General features: G+C 46.1%; 1 protein-coding gene across 1 annotated transcript in view; it reads right to left on the bottom strand.

The window, feature by feature from the left end:
- IGHMBP2 (immunoglobulin mu DNA binding protein 2) overlaps window positions 1–24,008 on the bottom strand; it is a 39,501-nt gene that overhangs the window by 14,398 nt on the left and 1,095 nt on the right. Inside the window, exons 2-7 of the mRNA XM_030811402.1 lie at window positions 22,581–22,750; window positions 19,073–19,265; window positions 18,791–18,888; window positions 15,832–15,995; window positions 12,454–12,654; window positions 9,579–9,726 (exon numbers count right to left, since the gene is read on the bottom strand). Of these exons, the coding sequence (XP_030667262.1) occupies window positions 9,579–9,726; window positions 12,454–12,654; window positions 15,832–15,995; window positions 18,791–18,888; window positions 19,073–19,265; window positions 22,581–22,750 (974 nt within the window). The remainder of the gene's footprint in view (window positions 1–9,578; window positions 9,727–12,453; window positions 12,655–15,831; window positions 15,996–18,790; window positions 18,889–19,072; window positions 19,266–22,580; window positions 22,751–24,008) is intronic.

Raw genomic sequence — 24,008 nt, 5'->3', positions numbered from 1 at the left:
AGCCTGGCTCTGTGTTGGAGGTGTGCCCAAGCACACACACAGAGCCACTCAGCAAAGACTGGGGCATTTATGGCTCCAGGAGTTCAGGGGGATTTCTGTCTAATCACTAGCTGGCCACTAAGTTGTATTAGACTTTAGTGGACACAGAAGACGAAAAATACAGATTTCACAGAATTAGTCCAGAAAAGTCACTAAACAAACAACAAGTGGCAACAACAACAAACCCCGGGGTGGGAAGAGAACCTGACTTCCAGAGTTGCCACATTCTATTATTTAAAATCATCCATTTTCAACAAAAAAACTACAAGGCACATAGACAGTCATGAAAATATGGCCAATATTCAGGGGAAAAAAGGCAATCAACAGATACTTGAGGCTGGGAGCAGTGGCTTACACCTGTAATCCCAACACTTTGGGAGGCCAAGGTTGGTGGATCAACTGAGCCAGGAGTTCAAGACCTGCCTGGCCAATGTGGTGACCCCATCTCTACTAAAAATACAAAAATTAGCCAGGCGTGGTGGTGGATGCCTGTAATCCCAGCTACTCGGGAGGCTAAGGCAGGAGAATCACTTGAACCTAGGAGACGGAGGTTGCAGCAGGCCGAGATCACACTATGGCACTCCAGCCTGAGCAACAGAGCGAGACTCCATCTCCAAAAAATAAAATAAATAAATAAATAAATAAATAAATAAACTGGATACTAGAGAAAGCCCAGATGCTGATCTTACTAGACAAAGACTTGAAATATCAGTGATTCTAAGTACATTTAAACAGCAAAAGGGAAACAAGTCTAAAGAAATAAAGTATGAGAATAATGTCTCACCAAATAAGAGAATATCAATAAAGAGACAGGAATAATTTTTTAAAAAATACCACACAGAGGCCAGCATGGTGGTTCACGCCTGTAATCCCAGCACTTTGGGAGGCTGAGGCACGCAGATCATGAGGTCAAGAGATAGAGACCATCCTGGCCAACATGGTAAAACCCTGTCTCTACTAAAAATACAAAAATAAGCTGGGCGTGGTGGCACATGCCTGTAGACCCAGCTACTCGGGAGGCTGAGGCAGGAGAATTGCTTGGACCTGGGAGGCAGAGGTTGCAGTGAGCCGAGATCACGCCACTCCATTCCAGTCTGGTGACAGAGAAAGACTCCGTCTCAAAAAAAAAAAAAAAAAAAAAAAAAGCACCACACAGAAATTCTGGAGTTGAAAAGTACAATAACTGAAATAATAACTGAAATTCACTAGAAGGATTCAACAGGAGAGAATGATTGGCAAACTTGAAGAGAGGTCCATTGAGAAGATCCAGCCTGAAGATCAGAAAGAAAAAAATGGAGGAAAATGAACAGAGCTTCAGAGATCTGTGGGGCATTATCAAGTGAATCAACTGATTTATAATGGGAGTTGTAGACGGAGAGGAGAGTAGAATAAGGGCAGAAAGAATACCTGAAAAAATAATGGCTGAAAACTCCCCAAATTTGATGAAAAACATGAATCTAAACATCCAAGAAGCTCCACAAACTCCATGTAATTTACTCACAGAGATCCACACCTAACACATGATAATCACACACTCAAAAGACAAAAGACGACACTTGAAAGCAGCAATAGGGTAGCAACTCGTCACACATAAGGAGCCCTCAATGAGATCAATAGCTGCTTTCCCACCAGAAATTATGCAGGCAGTGGAATGACACGTTCAAAGGGCTGAAAGACTGTCAACCAAGAATTCTATACCCAGCAAGACTATCCTTCAAAAATGAAGGAGAAACTAAGACATGTCCAGATAAAGATGAGCTTAGAGAATCTGTCACAGCAAACCTGCCCTTCAAGAAATACCAAAGGGAGTCCTTTGGAGACAGTAACTCAAATCTACATGAAGAAATAAAGGCAAATACATGGGTAAACATAAAAGACCCCATAAATGTATTTTCTGCTTGTGACCCTTTTTTTCTCCTGTCTGATTTAAAACACAACTGGATAAAGCAATAACTATAAAGCCAATTAGAATCTAGCCAGGTGTGGCGGCTCACTCCTGTAATCCTAGAACTTTGGGAGGCCAAGGTGGGCAGATCATTTGAGGTCAGAAGTTCGAGACCAGCCTGGCCAACATGGTGAAATCCAGTCTCTGCAAAAAATACAAAAAAAATTAGCTGGGCATGGTGGCATGCACCTGCAATCCCAGCTACTCAGGAGGCTGAGGCACAAGAATCACTTGAACCAGGGAGGAGGAGGCTAGAGTGAACCAAGATTGTGCCATTGCACTCCAGCCTGGGCAACAGAGCGAGACGCTGTCTCATAAAAAAAAAAAACAGAACCTAGACTCTGTTCCTTAGAGCAGCCCAACAGCTGAGAGGTTGTGGCAAACAGACTCTAAGGCAGGGATATGCAATCTTTTGGCTTCCCAGGGCCATATTGAAAAAAGAATAATTGTCTTGGGCCACACATAAAATACGCTAACATTAACAATAGCTGATGAGCTTAAAAGAAAAAATCACACACACAAAAATCTCATAATGTTTTAAGAAAGTTTACAAATTTGTGTTGGGCCACATTCAAAGTATCCTGGGCTGCATGCGGCCTGCAGGCCTTCAGTTAGACAAGCTTGCTTTAAGGTATGCCCCAGGATCCTGGCCACTGGTATTCACATCTTGCATAATCCCTTCCCCTCAAGTGTGGGTGGGGCCTGAGACTTGCTTCTAATCCACAGAATAGGGCAAAGGTGATGAGATGTGACATCCTCGATAACATTACATAAGACAACCCATTGTGCTAGGAGACTGTGTCTCTTGCTGGCTCTTAGGAAGCAAGCAGCCATGTTGGCAAGGCCTATGGGGCAGGCAGCTAAGAGTGGCATCCAGCCAACACCCAGCAAGAACCCACAGGGAACTGAATGCTGCCAACAACCACATGAGCCTGAAGGCAGATCCTTTCCAGGCAAGTTTCAGATGAGACTGCAGCCCCCACTGACACCTCGATCGCAGTCTCATGAGATCCTGAGCAGAGCACCTTGTTCAGCTGGGCCTGGGCTCTCCGCCCAGATAAACTGTAGAATAATAAACATGGGTTGTTTTCAGCTGCTACCTTTGTGGTACTACTATCACACAGGAACAACCCAGAGGTCTCACAAACATTCCTAAACCCCAAAAGGGTGGTTGACAAGATTCCCACAACAGTCACAAGGTACATAGCTCTGGAACGGGAGTGCTCTCTCCTGGCTACAAGAGAGAATGTGCGTCCTCCACCTCTGCCCAAGACGGAATAGCAGGGACTGTATTTACTCTTCCATCTCAAGTAACACCCCCCACCCCAGCCAGTTATTTAAAATTTTGTTTAAATAACCAAAACCACACTCTTCAGGACACTAGACAACAGGTAACAAAGAAAAGTAACCCCTGAGTAACGAGAGACAAAGGAGGTGAGCCCTGGGGTTGCCCCAGCTTTCTGCCTTGGGAGTTTCCAGGAAAGAGTACAGAGAAGGGGCAGCCAGGTAGAACCTAGAAGGCTCCCTGAGTTGAGAAGACAAGGTTGAGAATCTGTGGAGACCAATGCAGGCAGAGTTTCCAGGACAAAATGCCAAAGAGACTGCTACACAGAGAGAAAAAACCCCAGAGATCGGCTGCGAGATTCCCTTGGGTATTGTGATTAGCACATGCTTACAAGAAAATTACTCCAGGCCTGGGAAAAATACCATCCAAAACAATGAGAGAAAAGTGCCCAGTGCTCACACGAGGCCAGGAACAGCCCCTAATCCCACCAAACTCAAAAATCTCATGATGCAGGGTGCATTGGGTAGGAAGCTCAAAAGGTCTTACCTCAGTACAGGGGAATATTAACCCTGGACTAAGCACTGATCCAGACCCTAACACATCTCAAAAGTAAGACTCAAAAGGATTAAACTGTTTACAAGCAACTTTACTGCTTCCCAAAACCAAGCACAAGAATATTATAGGAGACTGGGCGTGGTGGCTCACACCAATCCCAGCACTTTGGGAGGCCGAGGCAGGCAGACCACTTGAGGTCAGGAGTTTGAGACCAGCCTGGCCACCATGGTGAAACCTCGCCTCTACTAAAAATACAAAAATTAGCTAGGCATGGTAGCGCGTGCCTGTAGTCCCAGCTACTCAGGATACTGAGTCAAGAGAATCACTTGAATCCAGGAGGCAGAGGTTGCAGTGAGCCAAGATCACACCACTGCACTCCAGCATGGGTGACAGAGCAAGACGCTGTCTCAAAAAACAAAACAAATAAAAAACAAAAAGATTATAGGAATACAAAAATATTCAATATTCAGCATGCAACAACGTAAAATCCTCAATGGCCGGTATCCAAACAAACATTAGCAGGCCCGCAAAAAGGTAGGAAAACACAACCACTCAAGGGGACAGTTCATCAAAAGAGACCAAAAATGACACAGGTGATAGAAATAATAGTCTAGAACATTCAAAATAGTTATTATAGTTGTATTCCAAATGTTAAAAAAATTAAGTAAGAACATCAAAGATATAAAAAGACTCTTATTTCTGGATGTCAGATGAAAGTTACACTGGATGGGACAGATGTTAGATTAGGCATGAAAGAAGGAAATTAGTGAACTCAGAAACATAGCAATAAGCAAGTATAAAGGTTCAGCTGTGCAAGATAAATTCTATAGATCCGCTGCACAACATGATGCCTATAGTTAACAATATTATATAGTACACTTAAACATTTAAGAGGGTAAATCTCATGTTGTGTTCTCACCACAATGTTAAAAAACATGAGGCCAGGTGCAGTGGCTCACCCCTGTAATCCCACCACTCTGGAAGGCCAAGGCAGGCGGATCACGAGGTCAGGAGTTCGAGAGCAGCCTGGCCAATGTGGTGAAACCCCGTCTCTACTAAAAATACAAAAATTAGCCAGGCGTGGTGGTGTGCATCTGTACTCCCAGCTATTCATTCTGGAGGCTGAGGCAGAAGAATCGCTTGAACCTGGGAGGCGGAGCTTGCAGTGAGCCGAGATTGCGCCACTGCACTCCAGCCTGGGTGGCAGAGCGAGACTCCGTCTCAACAAAAAAAAAAAAAAAAAAAAAAAAAAAACCATGAAGCAAACAGCTCCAGGGCAAATCAGTCAAATTACTTAAAACCAGTGATAAAGAAAGCATCATTTTCTTTCTTTTTTTTTTTTTTTTTTTGAGACGGAGTCTGGCTCTGTCATCCAGGCTGGAGTACAGTGGTGCAATCTCGGCTCACTGCAATCTCTGCTTCCAGGTTCAAGAGAGTCTCCTGCCTCAGCCTCCTTAGCATGTGGGATTATAGGCGCCCACCACCACACCCGGCTAATTTTTTTATATTTTTAGTACATGTGGGCCAGGCTGGTCTCGGGCTCCTGACCTCAGGTGATCCGCGTGCCTTAGCCTCCCAAAGTGCTGAGATTACAGGCATGAGCCACCACACCTGGCTGAAAAAATCTTAAATGCAGACAGAAGAAAAAAGACACATTACATACAAAGGAACAAGGATAAGGATGACTGATTTCTCTTCACAAATACCCAAGCAGATGACAGTGGACAACATCTTTAAAATATTGCAAGGAAAACTGTTAATCTAGAATTCTCACACAGCAAAAATATCTTTCAAAACTGCAGGTGAAAAAGACATTTTCAGACATACAAAAGCTATTAGACTGCATCACCCGCTGACCCACACTACAAGAAGTGATCATGGACGCCCTTCAGGTGGAAGGAAAATGATGCCACATGGAAATACACAACCTAAACCAAAAGAAAACAAAGCGCCAAAAGCAGTAACTACGTGGGCAAATACGAAGATGTTTTTCTTATTATTTAAAGCTCTTTAAAGATAACTCACCATTAAAACAAGAACAAGTATTGTGAGGCTTAGAATATACGTATAAGAAAAATATATGACAAAAGCATAAATGCTAAGTGGAGAGAAATGTTAGTTTGCAATCATAAAGCCCTTATGCTGTATGTGAGGTGGCATATGAATAGACTATGACGGGTTAAAGACACATACTGTAAGGCCTAAAGTAACCACTAAAACAATCAAATACAGATATATAGCTAACAAGCCAACAAAAACAAAAATAGGCCAGGCGTGATGGTTCATGCCTATAATCCCAGCACCAAGGTGGCCAAGGTGGGAGGATGCCCTGAGTCCAGGAGTTCAAGACCAGCCTGGGCAACACAGCAAGACCTTGTCTCTACAAATCATCTTTTAAAAATAAATAAATAAATAAAAATAAAATCCTAAGAAATCTTCACTCATGGGGCATAGTGAGAACTTAGGTAAAAAAAAAAAAGAAAGAAATGTTCAATTAATTAATTAAAAGAAAGCAGAAGAGGAAGAAAATATAACAAAGAACAAACGGCAGAAACTGTCAAACTGGATAATAAAGCAAGGCCCAGCTATATGCTACCTACAAAAAAATTCACTTTAGGCCAAAGTGGGAGGATCACTTGAGGCCAGGAGTTTGAGACCAGCCTGGGCAACATCACAAGACCCCATCTCTAAAAGAAAAAAAGAAAAGAACATTTTTAAAATTAGCCAGGTGTAGTGGCTCATGCCTACAGTACTAGCTACTCGGGAGGCTGAGGTGGGAGGATTACTTGAGCCAAAGAGTGCAAGGCTACAGCAAGTTATGATCACGCCTCTGCACTCCAGTCTGAGCAACAGAGCAAGACTCTCTCTTTAAAAAGAAATAAACAGTCCAGGCACAGTGGCTTACACTTGTAATCCTAGCACTTTGGGAGGCAGAGGTGGGAGGACTGTTTGAGCCCAGGAGCTCGAGACCAGCCTAGGCAACACAGTGAGATCTTGTCTCTACTAAAAATAAAAAAAATGAGCAGGGTGTGATAGCACGTGTCTGTCGTCCCAGCTACTTGGGAGGCTGAGGTGGGAGAATCACTTCAGCCCAGGAGGTTGAGGCTGCAGGGAGCCATGACTACACCACTGCACTCTAGTTAGGGTGACACAGTGAGACCGTGTCTCAAATATTTTTTAAAAGATCACTTTAAACATAAAGACACAAATAGGTTCTAAGAAAAAGGATAGAAAAAGATAGACCACACTAACACTAGTTAAAAGAAAGCCGGGGGCCGGGTTCAATGGCTCACGCCTGTAATCCCAGCAACTCAGGAGGTCAGTGTGGGAGGACTGCTTGAGGTCACACGTTCATGGTTAAGGCTGGAGTACAGCTTTGACCGCACCACTGTGCTCCAGCCTAGGTGACAGATTGGGACTCTGTCTCTTAAAAATAAAAAGAAAGCTGGACAACATGGATGAACCTTGAGGGCATTACGCTAAATAAAACGAGCCAGTCACAAGAAGACAAATCCACTTACTCGAGGTATCTAAAATAATAAAACTCTTAGAAACCGACAGTAGAATGGTGACTGCCAGGACCTGGGGACAGGGAAAAAGGGAACTGCTGTTCAACAGATACAGAGCTTCAGGTCTGCAAGATGAAAATGTTCTAGAGATCTGCTGTACAACAACATGCATACAATTAATGCTACTGTACTACAGACTTAAAAAGGGTTATGATGGTAAATTTTACATGTTTTTGATCATAATGAAAAGAAAAGCAAGCTGAAATGCTGAAATCATTATTTTAATATCAGACAAAGTAGATTTCAAAAAAAGAATATTACCAGGGATAAAGCAGATCATTTCATAATGATAAATTTGTTAATTAATCAAGAAAACATAGCCCCACATTTATGACCCCAATAAAAGAGCTTCCAAAGATATGAAGCAAAAACCAATAGAACTGCCGGGAAAAACAGACATGTCCAGTTATATTCAGAGATTTCAACATCCCTCTCTCAATATAGTAGACTTGAACCACATCATCAACCATCATGATCTGACTACTTACAGAACACTCAATAAAATCAGAACACACATTCTGTCAAGTGTGCATGGAACACTCACAAAGACAGAGACCAGATTCTGGACCATAAAGTAAGTCTCGATGAACTATCCAAGTCATGAGAGTATGTCCTCTGACCACATGGAACTAAATTAGAAATCAACAACAGAAAGTAAGCCAGGTGCAGTGGCACATGCTGGGAGCCCCAGCTCCTCAGGAGGCTGAGCTGGGAGAATCACTTGAGCCCAGGAGTTTGAGTCCAGCCTGGGCAACATAGTGAGATCCCATATGGGGATGGGGATGGGGACGGCAACGGGGACGGGGACAAGGAGAGGAGAGGAGAAGAGAGGAGAGGAGAGGAGCAACATAGTGAGATCCCACATGGGACGAGGACGGGGACGGGGAGGGGAGGGGAGTGGAGAGGAGAGGAGATCAACAACAGAAAGATATCTGGACATTTCCCAACTATTTGGAAACTATATAACACTTCTAAAAAACCAAAAGCCAAATGAGATAGCATTTTGAAATGAATGAAATATATCAACATTTGTGGGATGCCACAAAAGCAGTACTTCGGGAGACATTTATGGAGCTAAATGCTCATATCAGAAAAAAAGAAAGGTCTCAAATCAATGATCTCAGCTTCTACATTAAGAAGCAAGAAAAAGAACAAGCCCAAGAAAACAGAAAACAATGAAGATCAATGTGGAAATAAATGAAACAGAAAAACAATAGAGAAAAAGCAAAAGCCGGTTCTTTGGGAAGATCAACTGAAACCTCCAGCCAGGCCAGGCACGGTGAGTCACACCTGTAATCCCAGCACTTTAGGAGGCTGAGGCAGGGGGATCCCTTGAGCCCAGGAGTTTGAGACCAGCCTGGGCAACATAGTGAGACCCTGTCTCTTTTTTTGTTTTGCTTTGTTTTTTGGGTTTTGGGGTTTTTATTTTTTTGAGGCAGAGTCTCGCTCTGTCGCCCAGGCTGGAGTGCAGTGGTGTGATCTTAGTTCACTGCAACCTCCGCCTCCAGGATTCAAGCAATTCTCCTGCCTCAACTTCCCGAGTAGCTGGAATTACAGGTGCATACCACAACTCTAATTTTTGTATTTTTAGTAGAGACGGGGTTTCGCCATGTTGGCTAGGCAGGTCTCAAACTCCTGACCTCAGGTGATCCACCCGCGTTGGCATCCCAAAGTGCTGGGATTACAGGTGTGAGCCACTGCGCCTGGCAGAGACCCTGTCTCTTAAAATATATATATATGTATATATAAAGTCTAAATTAAAAAAAAAAAACCTCCAGCCAGAAGAGCAGGAAAAAAAACAACACACAAACCAATATCAGGAATAATACAGGTTATATCATGATAGATTCTGCAGATAGTAAAAGAAGAATAAGGGCATATTAGGAACCACTTCATAACTCTAAATTCAACAACTCAGATGAAATGGACAAACTTCTTGAAAGCTACAAGCTCACGGAAGAAGAGACAACCTGAACAGCCCTTTATCTATTGAAGAAGTTGAATCTGTAGTTCAAAACCTCTCTATGAAGAAAACTGTAGGTACGGAGGCCTTCCCTAGTGAACTCTACCCAACTTTTAAGAAAGAAATACCAATTCTAAACAAACTCTTCCAGAAAACAGAAGAGGGAACACACCCCAACTCCTTCTTCGAGGCCACACAGGCAGGATGGAGATGCCCCCTCACCTGTGTTTGTTGCAAGGACCACGTTTGCCGAAGTGAGGCTCTCGAGCATAGCTGCTTCTTCCCTCTCCTTCAGTTCTTTTCTTAATAGCTTAATTTCATTTCGAAAATTACTTTTCTCTCTCTTATCCTGGGTCTTTTTGTTTTTCACCTAGAAAGAAAAACAAAGGAGATACACTTACTTCAGTCCAACTTTGTACTTCTTCAACTCTATATATGAAGTGCTTCTATTTATATCATTTGGTCCAGTTCAATAAGCTCCTTAAAAAACACTCAGAAATCTTCCTTGAAAGAGACACAGATACATACATGCAACTAAGCACCTTACATCCTCACTTGCCTTGAAGTCACAGGAAGGGACATTTTCAGTCCTGGAAAGAGACCACGTTTTTAACTCAGAGGAGACCAGAAATTGGACCATCCCTGCCCTGCGCACAGGCATTTGATCTTGGGGAAGAAAAAGCGCTTGCCCGCCTCAGGATTTGGGTTGTAGGAGCTTACGAATGGAGAGACTGAGCTTCACATATTATTCTACATTTTTCAAGAGATTAAAACAATTTTTTTCAACCCATAATCAAAACCTCAACTTACTTTAATATCTCAAAAAGATGGAACTGGCCAGGCGCGGTGGCTGATGCCTGTAATCCCAGCACTTTGGGAGGCCGAGGCAGGCAGATCACGAGGTCAGGAGATCGAGACCATCCTGGCTAACAGTGAAACGCTGTCTCTACTAAAAATACAAAAAATTAGCTGGGCATGGTGTGCGCCTGTAATCCCAGCTACTCGGGAGGCTGAGGCAGGAAAATTGCATGAACCCAGGAGGCGGAGGTTGCAGTGAGCTGAGATTGTACCACTGCACTCTAGCCTGGGCGACAGAGCAAGATTCTTTAAAAAAAAAAAAAAAGATGTAACCTTTCCTTATTTGTGATTTCTACTTTGGGGGATGGAGTTTTAGCAGCGGTGATAGGAGGTGTTTTACTGTGCATAATTTACAGAGAAAGAAAATCCCCAAAAGCACCAATTTCAACAGGAAATGAAATCACCCACATTTGTGATGAGCAAACAACATCACGCATATTCCTCCGCCACCTCGGACCTGCGTGACACGCATCTATCCTTCCTCCACCTCCCAGCAGGCGGCCCATCCCCATGCTGCCATGCAAGCAGCCTGGACGCCACGGGCCCATAGCAAAGACTGGCTCCCAGCACCCTCTCTGCTGCCACCACTCCTCCGAGGTTAGGGCACTGAGGGTGCAGGTGCCGACAGTGAGCACACAGGATAAGATGTGAGCACAGACATTAGAGCAAAGACTGGCGCCCAGCACCCTCCCTGCTGCCACCACTCCTCTGGGGCTAAGATACCGAGGGGTGTAGGTGCCAACAGTGAGCACAGAGGACAAGAAGTGAGCACAGATGTTAGAGCAAAGACTGGCTCCAGCACCCTCTCTGCTGCCATTACTCCTTTGAGACTAAGACACCGAGGAGTACCGGTGCCAACAGTGAGCACAAAGGACTGGACGTGAGCACAGACACTACAGCAAAGTGTACATGGGAGAACCAAAGAGCTCAAAAGTGTCGGAGTGTCGGGCTTGGGGGAAAGGCCCTCTCAGATGGAATGAACCTACCACCGCCCTACTTCTCCAGCCGACTGGTGGCCTCTTTCACAAGGAGAAGGTGGAATGGACAGAAAGCTCTAGGAGGATGCCAGTTTTTTCAATGTTTATTTTCAGACTACTTTTCTCCCATTGCCACTACTAGCAAGACAACAGGACCAGATAGAAAGACACCCAGGAAAATTTTGGGGTTTTTTTTGAGACGGAGTCTTGCTCTGTCACTGAGGCTGGAGTGCAGTGGAGTGACCATGGCTCACTGCAACCTCCACCTCCCAGGTTCAAGAGATTCTCCTGCCTCAGCCTCTCAAGTAGCTGGGATTACAGGTGTCCGCTATCATGCTCAGCTAATTTTTGTATTTTTAATAGAGATGGGGTTTCACCATGTGGGCCAGGCTGGTCTCAAACTCCTAACCTCAACTGATCCGCCCTCTTCGGCCTCCCAAAGTGCTGGGATTGCAGGCCTGAGCCACTGCATCCGGCTGGAAAATGTTTTCTTTACAATTCCTCACACCTACTAAGTGCTGTGAAGACAGCTGAGACTCTGTTAAATGCTAAGTATAGTTCTCTACCAAAAATGGGCAGCCCTGGCTGGGTGCAGCGGCTCACACCTGTAATCCAGCACTTTGGGAGGCTGAGGCGGGTGGATCACTTGAGGTCAGGAGTTCGAGAACAGCCTGGCCCACATGGCGAAACCCCATCTCTACTAAAAATAAAAAAAATTAGCTGGGTGTGGTGGCACATGCCTTTAGTCCCAGCTACTTGGGAGGGTGAGGCACAAGAATCATTTGAACCCGGGAGGCGGAAGCTACAGTGAGCCAAGACAGCGCCACTGCACTCCAGCCTGGGTGAGACAGCGAGACTCCATCTCAAAAAAAAAAAAAACAAAGGCCAGGCATGGTGGCTCATGCCTGTAATCCCAGCACTTTGAGAGGCCAAGGCGGGCAGAGCACCTGAGGTCAGGAGTTCAAGACCAGCGTGACCAATAGGATGAAACCGCATCTCAACTAAAAATAGAAAAATTAGCCAGGCGTGGTGACACGCACCTGTAGTCCTAGCTACTAGGGAGGCTGGGGCACTCCAGCCTGGGCAATGAGAGCAAAACTCCATCACAAAAAAAAAAAAGGGCAGCCCAATTTTTAAAACTATTAAAGGAATCGACGGAAGCAAGAGAAGATGAAGAGGAATGCAGACAGATAAATTTGCTCCTTAAAAAGACTGTAGATCAGAAGCCCACACCCTGCATGGACACTGGCCATTACACCTACAAAGACCTGGTCGATGTCCTTCCTGATATCTGCAACAATCTGGGCACTGTCGCTCCGCGCTAAAACCGCATCCAGGGAGTGCTGCTGAATGGACTCCAGGAGGCGGGCGGGGTGCCCCAGGCGCAGAATCCGCTGCTTACACAGAGCCAGGCGCTCCACCAGATTGTCCACGGCGATGTTGGAGGGGGCGCAGCACAGAACCTGGGAACCGCAAGTTAGGATCTGGTCATTTACTTCGTAATCAAACCACTGAAGTTGACACTAGAACAATAAAAAGCCTTAAAGATACAGAGAAGCACAAGGCATGTACACACATGCTCTCAATCAAACCTTGCACTCATTTTCCAAGCCCACGTGTGATCCGATTCTTCCGGTACCCCAAGGCAAGAACCCGGGATACAGAAAGCCCTCTGTCCTTGTGATAAGGAAGGGGATCTAATTGAGCTGGTTAATATAAGCTGCCTATAGACGGCAAACTAAGAGAGCACCCTATAACACTCAGAGGTGTAAACATCCACCCCAGACACTGCCATGAGGTCGGAGCCCACAGCCTGCCCATCTGTATGCTCCCCTGCAGGTCTGAGCAGCGGGGCACTGAAGAAGCGAGTCACAGCCCCATCACATGCCCTGCGAGGGGGACAAGGGAACCCTTCCCGTTTCAAATGGACTCAGAGTTGTCTCCCGAACACTGTAGCTCCACTATATTTTTCTTTCTTTTTTTTTTTTTGAGACAAGGTCTTGCTCTATGGCCCAGGCTGGAGTGCAGTGGCAGGATCATGGAGAAACCGGCTCAATAGTCCCATGGGCAGTTGTTTTTGGATAAAGAGAAATTGACCATCTGCTGTTTATGCTTCAAACTTATTTATGTGAGTTCCTTCCTCACAAAAGGACATTTAGGCCCCTCAAAAAAGTATCAAAGATCTGAAAATCACCAGACCACTATAGGTGCCTCCTTTCCCTCCCTAGTTCCTGTTTTTTACACATTGCTACATTTCTTCCCTGCTATATAAACCCCTAGTTTTAGTCAGGGAGATGGGTTTGAGGATGAGCTCCCATCTCCTCGGCTGCACCATCTGATTATAAAGCCTCTTCCTTGGCAATACTTGTCCTCAGTAACTGGCTTTCTGTGTGGTGAGCAGCAAGATCTAGACCATATTCCTGGTGTTTCGTGACTTCCCAGGCTCAAGCTATCTTCCTGGCTCAGCCTCCCAAGTAGCTGAGACTGCAGGCATGCATCACCATGCCCAGCTAATTTTTTCTATTTTTTGTAGAGACTGGGTCTTGCTATGTTGCCCAGACTGACCTCAAACTCCTGGGTTCAAGTGATCCTCCTGCCTTGGGCTCCCAAAGTGCTAGGATAAACATGAGCCACCACACCCAGCCACAGCTCCACTATTAAAAGTCAGACGCTGTCCAAATACGGTGGCTCATGCCTATAATCCCAAAACTTTGGGAGGCCAAGGTGCAAGGTCAGGAGTTCAAGACCACTCTGGACAACATAGTGAGACCCCATCTCTTGGGGGAAAAAAAAAAAGAGTAGGTGGCAACCAGCAGAGGAGGCAGAGAGTCTCTGCAGGCCCTTAAGCTCAAAACAAACAGCGGCTCAGGAAGGAGGCTCAGCCACCCACTCTCCACGCCCGGCATCGCCTCCAACCCCACTGACATGTCCCAAGGCACATCTCCACCAAAGCATGCACACAGGTGTGTCTTGGCTCATTTTTAGTGAATAGTCGGCACCCAATTAAAACCACCAATCTGCTCCCTTCCAATAAGTCATCTTTTCTTACCAGTTTTCAAACATGTGCAAAGACACTCACTCATAGGAAAACCACTGGATGTAATCTTTTAACCAAGTGACAGGCTTCCCTGCAGCTCTCCCCGAGTTCCATTGCTGGCTCTGCCACTCTGAGTGCTGGGCACTTGACCTTGTTTCTCAGTTTCCTCGTCTTTTTTTTTTTTTTTTGGAGATGGAGTTTTGCTCTTATTGCCCAGGCTGGAGTGTAATGACGTGATCTCAGTTCACTGCAACCTCTACCTCCCAGGTTCAAGCGATTCTCCTGCCTCAGCCTCCCAAGTAGCTGGGATTACAGGTGTGTGCCACCACACCCAGCTAATTGTTCTGTATTTTTAGTAGAGACGGGGTTTCACCATGTTAGCCAGGCTGGTCTCGAACTCCTGACCTCAGGTGACCCACCCACCTCAGCCTCCCAAAGTACTGAGAATACAGGTGTGAGCCACCACACCCGGCCTCCTCGGCTACAAACTAGGGCCACTAACCACCTGCCTTGGCACAGGGTTTCAGTGAGGATTAAACGGGTGCTCAGAACGATGCCTGGTGGTAGGCAGCACCCAGTAAACATCAACCTACAAAACTGGCCATTATTCCAATCCTCATCATTATCCAACATTTTTATAAACCAGAAAGGTTTTTGAAAAAGCTCTCGAACTTAAAGTATAAAGAAAACTCCCCATGTGCCAAGATCCATAATGACTCAAGCTGATGCAGATGATGATAAAAGATCCTTTCTCAGCCACTAAAAATGTAACTGGGCTGGGCATGGTGGCTCATGCCTATAATCGTAGCACTTTGGGAGGCCGAAGCAAGCGGATCAACTGAAGTCAGGAGTTTGAGACCAGACTGGCCAATGTGGTGAAACTCCATCTCTACTAAAAATACAAAAATTAGCCAGGCATGGTGGTGCACGACTATAATCCCAGCTATTCGGGAGGCTGAGGTAGGAGAATCACTTGAACCCGGGAGGCGGAGGTTGCAGGGAGCCAAGATCCCGCCCCTGCACTCCACACTCTAGCCTGGGTGACACAGTGAGGCTCCGTTTCAAAAAAATAAAAATTAAAAAAAATTAAAAATGTAAGTGAATAATAATGTACAATGTTATATTCCACATCTCAGAAAATCAGTCATCTGTGCACTGGACAAGTGCATCGTATCCATTAACCAGACTATCTGATTAGCCGTTAACACCTCAACCAGACGCTGAGCTCCTGACGGGCACAGACCGGGCCCGGGCCAACTCCAGGCCCCTGCATGGGCGTGCACATGATGGAGCACGAGCACAGCAAGCGTGATGAGCAAATAAACCCTGACCCAGGGCCTGGCCGACATGAAGGCTGCCACGCCTCAGAGGGCTCCAGGAGCCTTTCTCAACAACCCAGGCCACGGTTCCTGCACGTGCTCCCCAAGACTCATGGGGATGCTGGAAATCAAACAGGGGCAGTCCAAGGCTCAATCAATAAATGCTCAGTAATGTTCCTAACCCATCCCGCCAGAACTGAGGCTAGAAGGCCGCTGAGCACCCACTGAACACAACAGACAAGGAGCTGACAGGCTCTGACAGGGAAGTGGCGTGCACTGCCCACCTTTAAGCCTTGTTTCACAGCTTGAAGAATTATCTCAACCACAGTCGTAGTTTTCCCAGTGCCAGGAGGTCCATGGATGATGGCAAGTTCTTTCTGCGACAGCGCAAATGAAACTGCTTCTTTCTGGGAGGTGTCCAGGCAGGTGTTGAAGAATGTCAGCGGGTCTGTAGAAGCAGCAGCAGCGTGAGACTCAGGTGCTCTGGGGAGCTCTGTGGGTGTTCCTCCTCACAGAGTGTGTGCCCCCGGGAATGAGTGATGCCTGTCAGGAACACATCGGACCTCCCCAGGGGCAACCCAATCAACACAAAATTAAGTCTGCTTTATTTTCACAAGGTTTCTCCTTGAACGGGAATCGGCAAACTGTGGGCCACATCCAGTCAGCTGCCGGTTTTGGTGAGTTTCACTGGAGCACAGCCACGCCCATTCATTTACATACCGTCTACAGCTGCCTGCTGTAGATGGTATGTATGATATGGCCCACAAAGTCTAAACATCCACAATCCATCCCTTTACGGGAAAAAGCCCTGCTCTAGAGTAACAGGAATGAAGGAAATGTTTCCTAGAGCATATTCATTTCTAACATATTGTCCCTCTTTTAAGTGCCCATAAAATGATAAAGACAAATGACAAAAAAAAGATTAACAAATTCTAGGATCGTGTTTCTATTTTGAATCTTCCACGACCAAGACTAAAGACCTGCTTCTTTTTTTTTTTTGAGACGGAGTCTTGCTGTGTCGCCCAGGCTGGAGTGCAATGGCACGATCTCGGCTCATTGCAACATCTGCCTCCCGGGTTCAAGCAATTCTCCTGCCTCAGCCTCCAGAGTAGCTGGGACTACAGGTGCCCGCCACCATGCCCAGCTAATTTTTTGTATTGTTAGTAGAGATGGGGTTTCACCATGTTGGCCAGGATGGTCTCGATCTCCTGACCTCATGATATGCCTGCCTCAGCCTTCCAAAGTGCTAGGATTACAGGCGTGAGCCACCCACCGTGCCTGGCCAAGACCTGCTTCTTAGGCTGTGCTCTTGAGAGCAGGTGGTGTTGTGCTCAGCACCACAGCCATGGCATTCGCTACATGGTGCCCACCACACAGAGATGCCTATCGGATAATGAGCAGCTCATAAGCAAAGGGTGTTTGCTGACCCTGACTTGTGAGACTGTAGCCAACATGGAAGACGGCAGGGTGTGGAGCTAGTAACAGGCCATCAAACCCCACATTCCCATGCTATAGCCAAGCCATTCCAGAGTCCCTAAGACACAGTAAATACATTTCTAATTCAGTTTCTGATGCATAGGAGCCCTTCAGTAAATATTTCATAGAAATAAAGAATTACTGAAATGTGAGTGCATTTAGAATTTCCAAAGGAAAATGCAGAAAGAAAATGAGTATTTAAAAATAACACATCTTGAGGGACTGCACACTGAAAGAGTGCTACAAAGTCGTCCTGTGTGTTTGAAGCTAACACAACACTGGCTTGCCTAGCACGGTATGATAGAAAATAGCTGTGGGGTAATCCTTGCATGAGGCTTGGCCAAAGCCACTGCTTTACAAATGGGCCAAGTCCAGTACTCACAGGACTGTTAAATCACGGGCAGTAACTGGATAAGACAACAAACTCCTCTCAAAAATGATGTTCTCCAAGAACAGCGAAGGACATAAGAAGTGCACAGACCGGGCACGGTGGTTCATGCCTGTAATCCCAGTACTTTGGGAGGCCGAGGCAGGTAGATCACCTGAGGTCAGGAGTTCAAGACCGGCCTGACCAACATGGTGAAACTCCGTCTCTACTAAAAAATACAAAAATTAGCCGGGCATGGTGGCGGGCACCTGTAATCCCAACTACTTGGGAGGCTGAGGCAGGAGAGTCACTTGAACCCGGAAGGCGGAGGTTGCAGTGAGCCGAGATCACACCACTGCACTCCACTCTGGGTGACAGAGCAAGCCTCCATCTCAAAAAAATAAAAAATAAAAAAATAAGATTTTTCCAACCTAAAATTGCTATCAAGCATAAAGTATGATCAGCTTTCCTCTATTTTCACAAAGTACTAAACTAAAAGAAATATCCTTACATTTCAAAATAAAAGATTTATATACACTAAAAAGAACATTATTTTAAAACTCGATGGAGGCTGGGCACGGTAGCTCATGCCTGTAATCCCAACACTTTGGGAGGCTGAGGTGAGTAGATCACTTGAGATCAGGAGTTTGAGAACAGCCTGGCCAACATGGCAAAACCCTGTCTCCACTAAAAATACAAAAATTAGCCAGGCATGGTGGTGTGTGCCTGTAATCCCAGCTATTCAGGAGGCTGAGGCATGAGAATCACTTGAGCCCAGGAGGCGGAGGTTGCAATGAGCCAAGATCGTGCCACTATACTCCAGTCTGGGTGACAGAGCAAGACTCCATCCGCCCCCGCCAAAAAAAAATTTTTTTAACTAAAAACTCAATGGGGCCAGGCATGCAGTGGCTCATGCCTGTAATCCCAGCACTTTGGGAAGCCAAGGCGGGTGGATCATGAGGTCGGGAGTTCGAGACCAGCCTGGTCAATATGGTGAAACCCCGTCTCTACTAAAAGTACAGAAATTAGCCAGGCGTGGTGGTGCGTGCCTGTAGTCCCAACTACTTGGGAGGCTGAGGCAGAAGAATCACTTGGACCCGGGAGGCAGAGGTTGCAATGAGCTGAGATCGTGCCACTGCACTCCAGCCTGGGCAACAGAGCAAGACTCCGTCTCAATAAAAAAAAAAAACCTCAATGGAATGAGCCAGTTCATTAGGACTGAGTACAAGCAGGACGGTCCAGTTCATGCAAGGCCTTCCGAGACATTCCTACAAAGATGTTCAGGGAGATTTCTTCTAGTCATACTTTCTCAAACTCTTATTAAAACAGCTCAAAGTCACACTATTCTCTATACTTTCAGTATTGATTTCAACCAAAAAAGAAAACTCAGAAGTTCTTACGTATTTCACTAGCAGGACTGGGAGCAGATCTGCCAAAGAGCACTTCTATGAGTGAGGAGGCTGGGCCAGAATGATACTTCTTTAGAGCAATCAGGGCTCTGCCAAGGGAGAAAACTAAAATTAGAACACCTGCAATTCAGTGCCCGAGCCTCTGCCCCAATGCTGCCACCAACTCCCATGAGGGCCACACCCACACCGTGACTTGTTGCTCTCTTTTGTGCGACAGGCATGGTAGGTGCTGAAGGAAGATGGTACTTAGGATTTCCAGTCCCATCCACTTACTTTTTCAGTCGCCTGTAAGTGACATCATTGGCAAGTTTTAACAGTCTGTAGGAATTCTCTCGGTCCAAGCTCAACTGGAAATCATGGGACTCATCAAAGGCCACCGTGACCGACTTCTGGGTGACCCGGGTCAGGATCCCGGTGGCCAGCTGACTGCTCTCACTAGCAGCATCGTATAGGCCCACTATATCACCTGCAAAAAACAAAGACTCAGTTATGCAAGACGCTGGGGAAAGGTTCAATATCATTTTATGTAATAAAATCCACTATACTTCAAATATTTTACCTTTGTTACTTTCTTTAGTAAATGCAATCAGTAACAGTTAAAAAAGAAAGTTTAACACCTAAATCATATAAGAAAATCGACTTGAGATCAATGAACTATTCAAAACAAGCATGACACCCAGGAAAATATTTCAAGTGCCTACTCTGTACCAAGCACTGTTTTGGCTCTGGTCAGTGCTACAAGTAAGGACAGTCCCTGCCCTCATGTCAGGGAGGACAGAAAGAACAAACATAAGTATCTCTATCAGTGCTAAGTGCTCTAAGGAAAAATAAAACACAGGAAGGGGATGGAGAGGGATGAGGACACTATTCCAGAAAGATTGTGCAGCAAGGGCCTCTGTGGGGAGCAGGGTGGACGTGGAAAGAAGCAAGGGCCACAAGCACATGAAAAGAACACCAGCAAAATGCCACACACACCCCCCGTCACAGGTCTCATGCTCCCGCCTGTCAGGTGAGTCAGGGTGATCACGTAGGTAGGTCACATGCCTGGCACAGGATGCTTCTTCAGGATGGGAATGTGGCCAAGTCAGAGGCCTGAGATGTATTGAGACTTGTGCTTGGCCATCTGGATAGAGACACTCAGTCTCTCCAGCAAGACTGGAGACCTGAGAGGATGAAGGGCTAGAACTGCTACCACGTGGCACCTGAGACAAAAATCAACCCAAGCCAGGCACCAAGGCTCACACCTGTAATCCCAGCCACTCAGGAGACTGAGGCAGGAGAATCACTTGAGCCCAGGAGTTCAAGGCTGCAGTGAGCCAAGATTGTGCCACTGCACTGCAGCCTGAGCTGCAGAGCAAGACTTGAGACTCTAAGAAGGAAAAAAACCCCCAAAACTCAGAAGATGGCAGAGCCAAGAAATGGAGAGAAACTAAGTCCTGGCATGCTCCTCTGGGTCCTGAGGCCAGCCTTTAAGTTACAACAACTGATGCATTCCCTTCTTGCTTAAGCCAGTTTGACTCAGACTTTCATCAGTCGGAACATAGGCAGTTATGACTGAAACAGAATCCACTCGAATAAAGCAGGCCCCACCTGTTACTTCATTATATTCTAATCTACTTCTGCATTAATATGTTTCCTTTCTAACTTACAAAGAAGATAGGGAACAACACGGTAAGTTTCTGTGCACACAACGGCAGATAGAATCATCCTAAAATTTCACAAGCCTTATATAGAACATTTCGGGTAATTTGATAAAACAGAAAAAAAGAAACACTACTAAGATAACAAAAAAAAAATTCAGCTTTTTTTTATATTTTTTTTTTTTTTATTTTTTTTTTGCATCAAACTTACTGATATACTTTTACCTTTGCATTTCGGAGTTTTTAAACCACCTGCACACACCTTCAATCCTGATGGCAAAGCCACAAGGTACTGCTGTTCCCAGTCTTTGGAGGGTGAATAACTAACTCTAGGTCACATAACAAAGTGTAAGATCTCAAACTTGGCCAGGTGCGGTGGCTCACGCCTGTAATCCTAGCACTTTCGGAGGCCAAGGCGGGCAGATCACAGGTCAGGAGTTCCAGACCAGCCTGGCCAATATGGTGAAACCCTGTCTCTACTAAAAAAATACAAAAATTAGCCAGGCATGGTGGCAGGCGCCTGTAGTCCCAGCTACTCGGGTGGCGGATGCAGGAGAATCACTTGAATCTGGGAGGTGGAGGTTGCAGTGAGCCAAGATTGCACCACTGCACTCCAGCCTGGGCAACAGAGTGAGACTCCATCTCAAAAAAAAAAATCTCAAACTCTGCTCAGGTCTGACTGCAACCTGCAGGTTCCCCTCCTGGCCCTCTCCTCTCTCAATACCCTCATCTCATCTTCTCCAAATCCAGCCGGTATTCCAGTAATTGTTTGGGCTAAAGTCTAAGAAACCAAAATATGAAATTTAAAACTCCGTTACCACCAAAACAAGGCAGAGACACTTTCATAGTAAAAAGTACAGCCCTGGCAACGCTGCTTCCTCCAGGCTTCTAGGGCTGTGGTTGTCTAACATGAGCATCCCAGGCGTGTGGTTAAGAAGCTTCTTCTAACTGCCCCTCCTTTCCAACCAGGCTGGCACAAGTTTAGCCAAAGCATGCTTGGCACAAGAAAGGGTTGGGAATACAGAAGTACACATACTGCCTGTTTACCAGCTGGATCAAGGCTGCCCATTACATAGAAACATAACAAGAGTCACGTGTAGTTTTTCTTTTGTTTTTGTTTGTTTGGAGACAGGGTCTCACTTTGCCCCCAAGCTAGAGTGCAGTGGCATGATTTCAGCTCACTGCAGCCTCAACCTCCCAGGTTCAAGCAATCCTCCTGCCTCAGCCCATCAGGTAGCAGGAACTACAGGTGCACACCACCACGTCTGGCTAATTTTTCTATTTTTTTGCAGAGATGGGGTTTTGCCATGTTGCCCAGGCTGGTCTCGAACTCTTGAGATCAAGCGATCCACCCACCTCGGCCTTCCAAAGTGCTAGGATTACAGGCACCCAGTCACGTGTAGTTTTAAGTTTTCTAGTAGCCATATTAAAAAATTTAAAAGAGGCTGGGTGCACTGGCTCACGCCTGCAATCCCAGCACTTTGGGAGGCCAAAGCAGGCGGGTCACCTGAGGTTGGGAGTTCGAGACCAGCCTGACCAACATAGAGAAACCCCGTCTCTACTAAAAATACAAAATTAGCCAGGCATGGTGGTGTATGCCTCTAATCCCAGCTACTCGGGAGGCTGAGGCAGGAGAATCACTTGAACCCGGGAGGTGGAGGTTGCGGTGAGCTGAGATCACGCCATTGCACTCCAGACTGGGCAACAAGAGCGAAACTCTGTCTCAAAAAAAAAGAAAAAAAAGAAATGGGTAAATTATTTTAATAAGATATTTTTTATTTAACCCAATATATGAAAAATATTATTTCAACATGTAATCAGTATTCAGAAAAATTACTGAAGATATTCCCAATTGTTTTTTAACATAATCTCCCAAATCTGGTGTGTATTCTGTATCTGCGGCAATTACGAGCCACACTTCAAACATTTGATGACCACATATGGCTAATGGCTACTACCATTTTGGACAATGCTGATCTAGACAACTAAAACCCATATCAATTGTTGGACTTCTGATTAAGAGCTTTCATCGCAATGCTTTATTCTCCAACTGGTCATTGTAATCCAGTCTTTATGAGGGTACAAGTCGCGATCTGAATGCCAGTAAATTTCAATGTCTGTCTAGGTCAATACGCACACACCAGAAGTAAAGCTGTTACTGGGAAGAGCTGCTGCGGACCCGCATCGCCTGGGCTCAAAGGTGACCAGCAGCCGTCCGTACAGCCCAGTGCGCTGGCTGGATACCTGCAGCTTCAGCAAACACACGCCTCGGCTCTGGAGCTCTTTCAGACAGATGTTCTCCTGCCAGGACCTGGAAGACACCCGGTATTGATGCTTCAGGATTTTTACCAGTTTCTACTTCCACCCACCCAGGAAAAGTAAAAGAGAAAGAAACATAGATAAAGATCTACTCACAGGCACTAAATACGTCCCATTGGAACTCTGAATCACTCCACTCCCAATCCCACTCCTCCTACATCCCCCTAGGGCAGTTAATACCACAACCCTTCTCTCAGTTACCTGAGACAGATCTTTCAATCGGCATTCCCCTCTCTCCTCCCATCTGTCACTAAGTCCTATCAGGCCCCTCCCATTTCTACCTGGACTTCTCTGCCTCTCATCCTGGCCGCCACAGCCCCAGTTCAAATCCACATCACTGCTCACCTGGGCTAAACAGAGCCTCTCAACTACCTTACCTCTGGCCTCTCCACGTCTAATCAAAAGCAGGAGACCCAAGAGATCCTCCTAAAATGCAAATCTATTCATCTCCCTCACCTGCTTAACCCCGCTGATGGCCCATCCTTCACACACAGAACAGAAGGCTAGCTCCTTAGCCAGGCCCTTCCCAGGCTCGCCCTGCCAGTCTGCTCAGCATCCTCAGAAAAAGCCACTGCCATGGGAGCTGACTCTGTCCTTGGCACCGTGCTGAGCACCTGACTGACAGGGGGTCGTTTCATTCTCAGAGCAAGCCTGTGAGGTGGGAATCCTCCCAGTTTTACAGATGAAGTAAGTAAGGCTCAGAGACAGAACCTGCAAAGTCATATGGCCATAAATGAAGCAGCTGGGATTCTAACAAAGTCAACATAACTGCAAAAGCTCTCCATTGCCATGATCAAAAGCATCTCAGACAAATCCTACCGACATATGGCTGACTGCAAACTCTGGAAGCAGACTGCCTGACAGCAAATCGGGCTATAGTGTGTCACCCTGGGGCAAGTTACTTAACCCCTCTCTGTCTCCATCTCCTTAGACGGAAAATGACAGCAATAGAAACCTACACTGTGGCCGGACATGGTGGCTCACGCCTATGATCCCAACAGTTTAGGAGGCCAAGGCGGGCAGACCACGAGGTCAGGAGATCGAGACCATCCTGGCCAACACGGTGAAACCCTGTCTCTACTAAAAATACAAAAAATTAGCCGGGCGTGGTGGCGCGCGCCTGTAGTCCCAGCTACTCAGGAGGCTGAGGCAGGAGAATCGCTTGAACCTGGGAGATAGAAGCTGCAGTGAGCCGAGATCGTACCACTGCACTCCAGCCTGGGCGACAGAGAGAGGCTCTGTCTAAAAAA

This window comes from Nomascus leucogenys, chromosome 4 (genome assembly GCF_006542625.1).
Source record: "Nomascus leucogenys isolate Asia chromosome 4, Asia_NLE_v1, whole genome shotgun sequence".
Classification (NCBI taxonomy): domain Eukaryota; kingdom Metazoa; phylum Chordata; class Mammalia; order Primates; family Hylobatidae; genus Nomascus; species Nomascus leucogenys.
The sequence above is the reverse complement of the archived record's forward strand: the minus strand, read 5'-3'. Positions and strand labels throughout refer to the sequence as shown.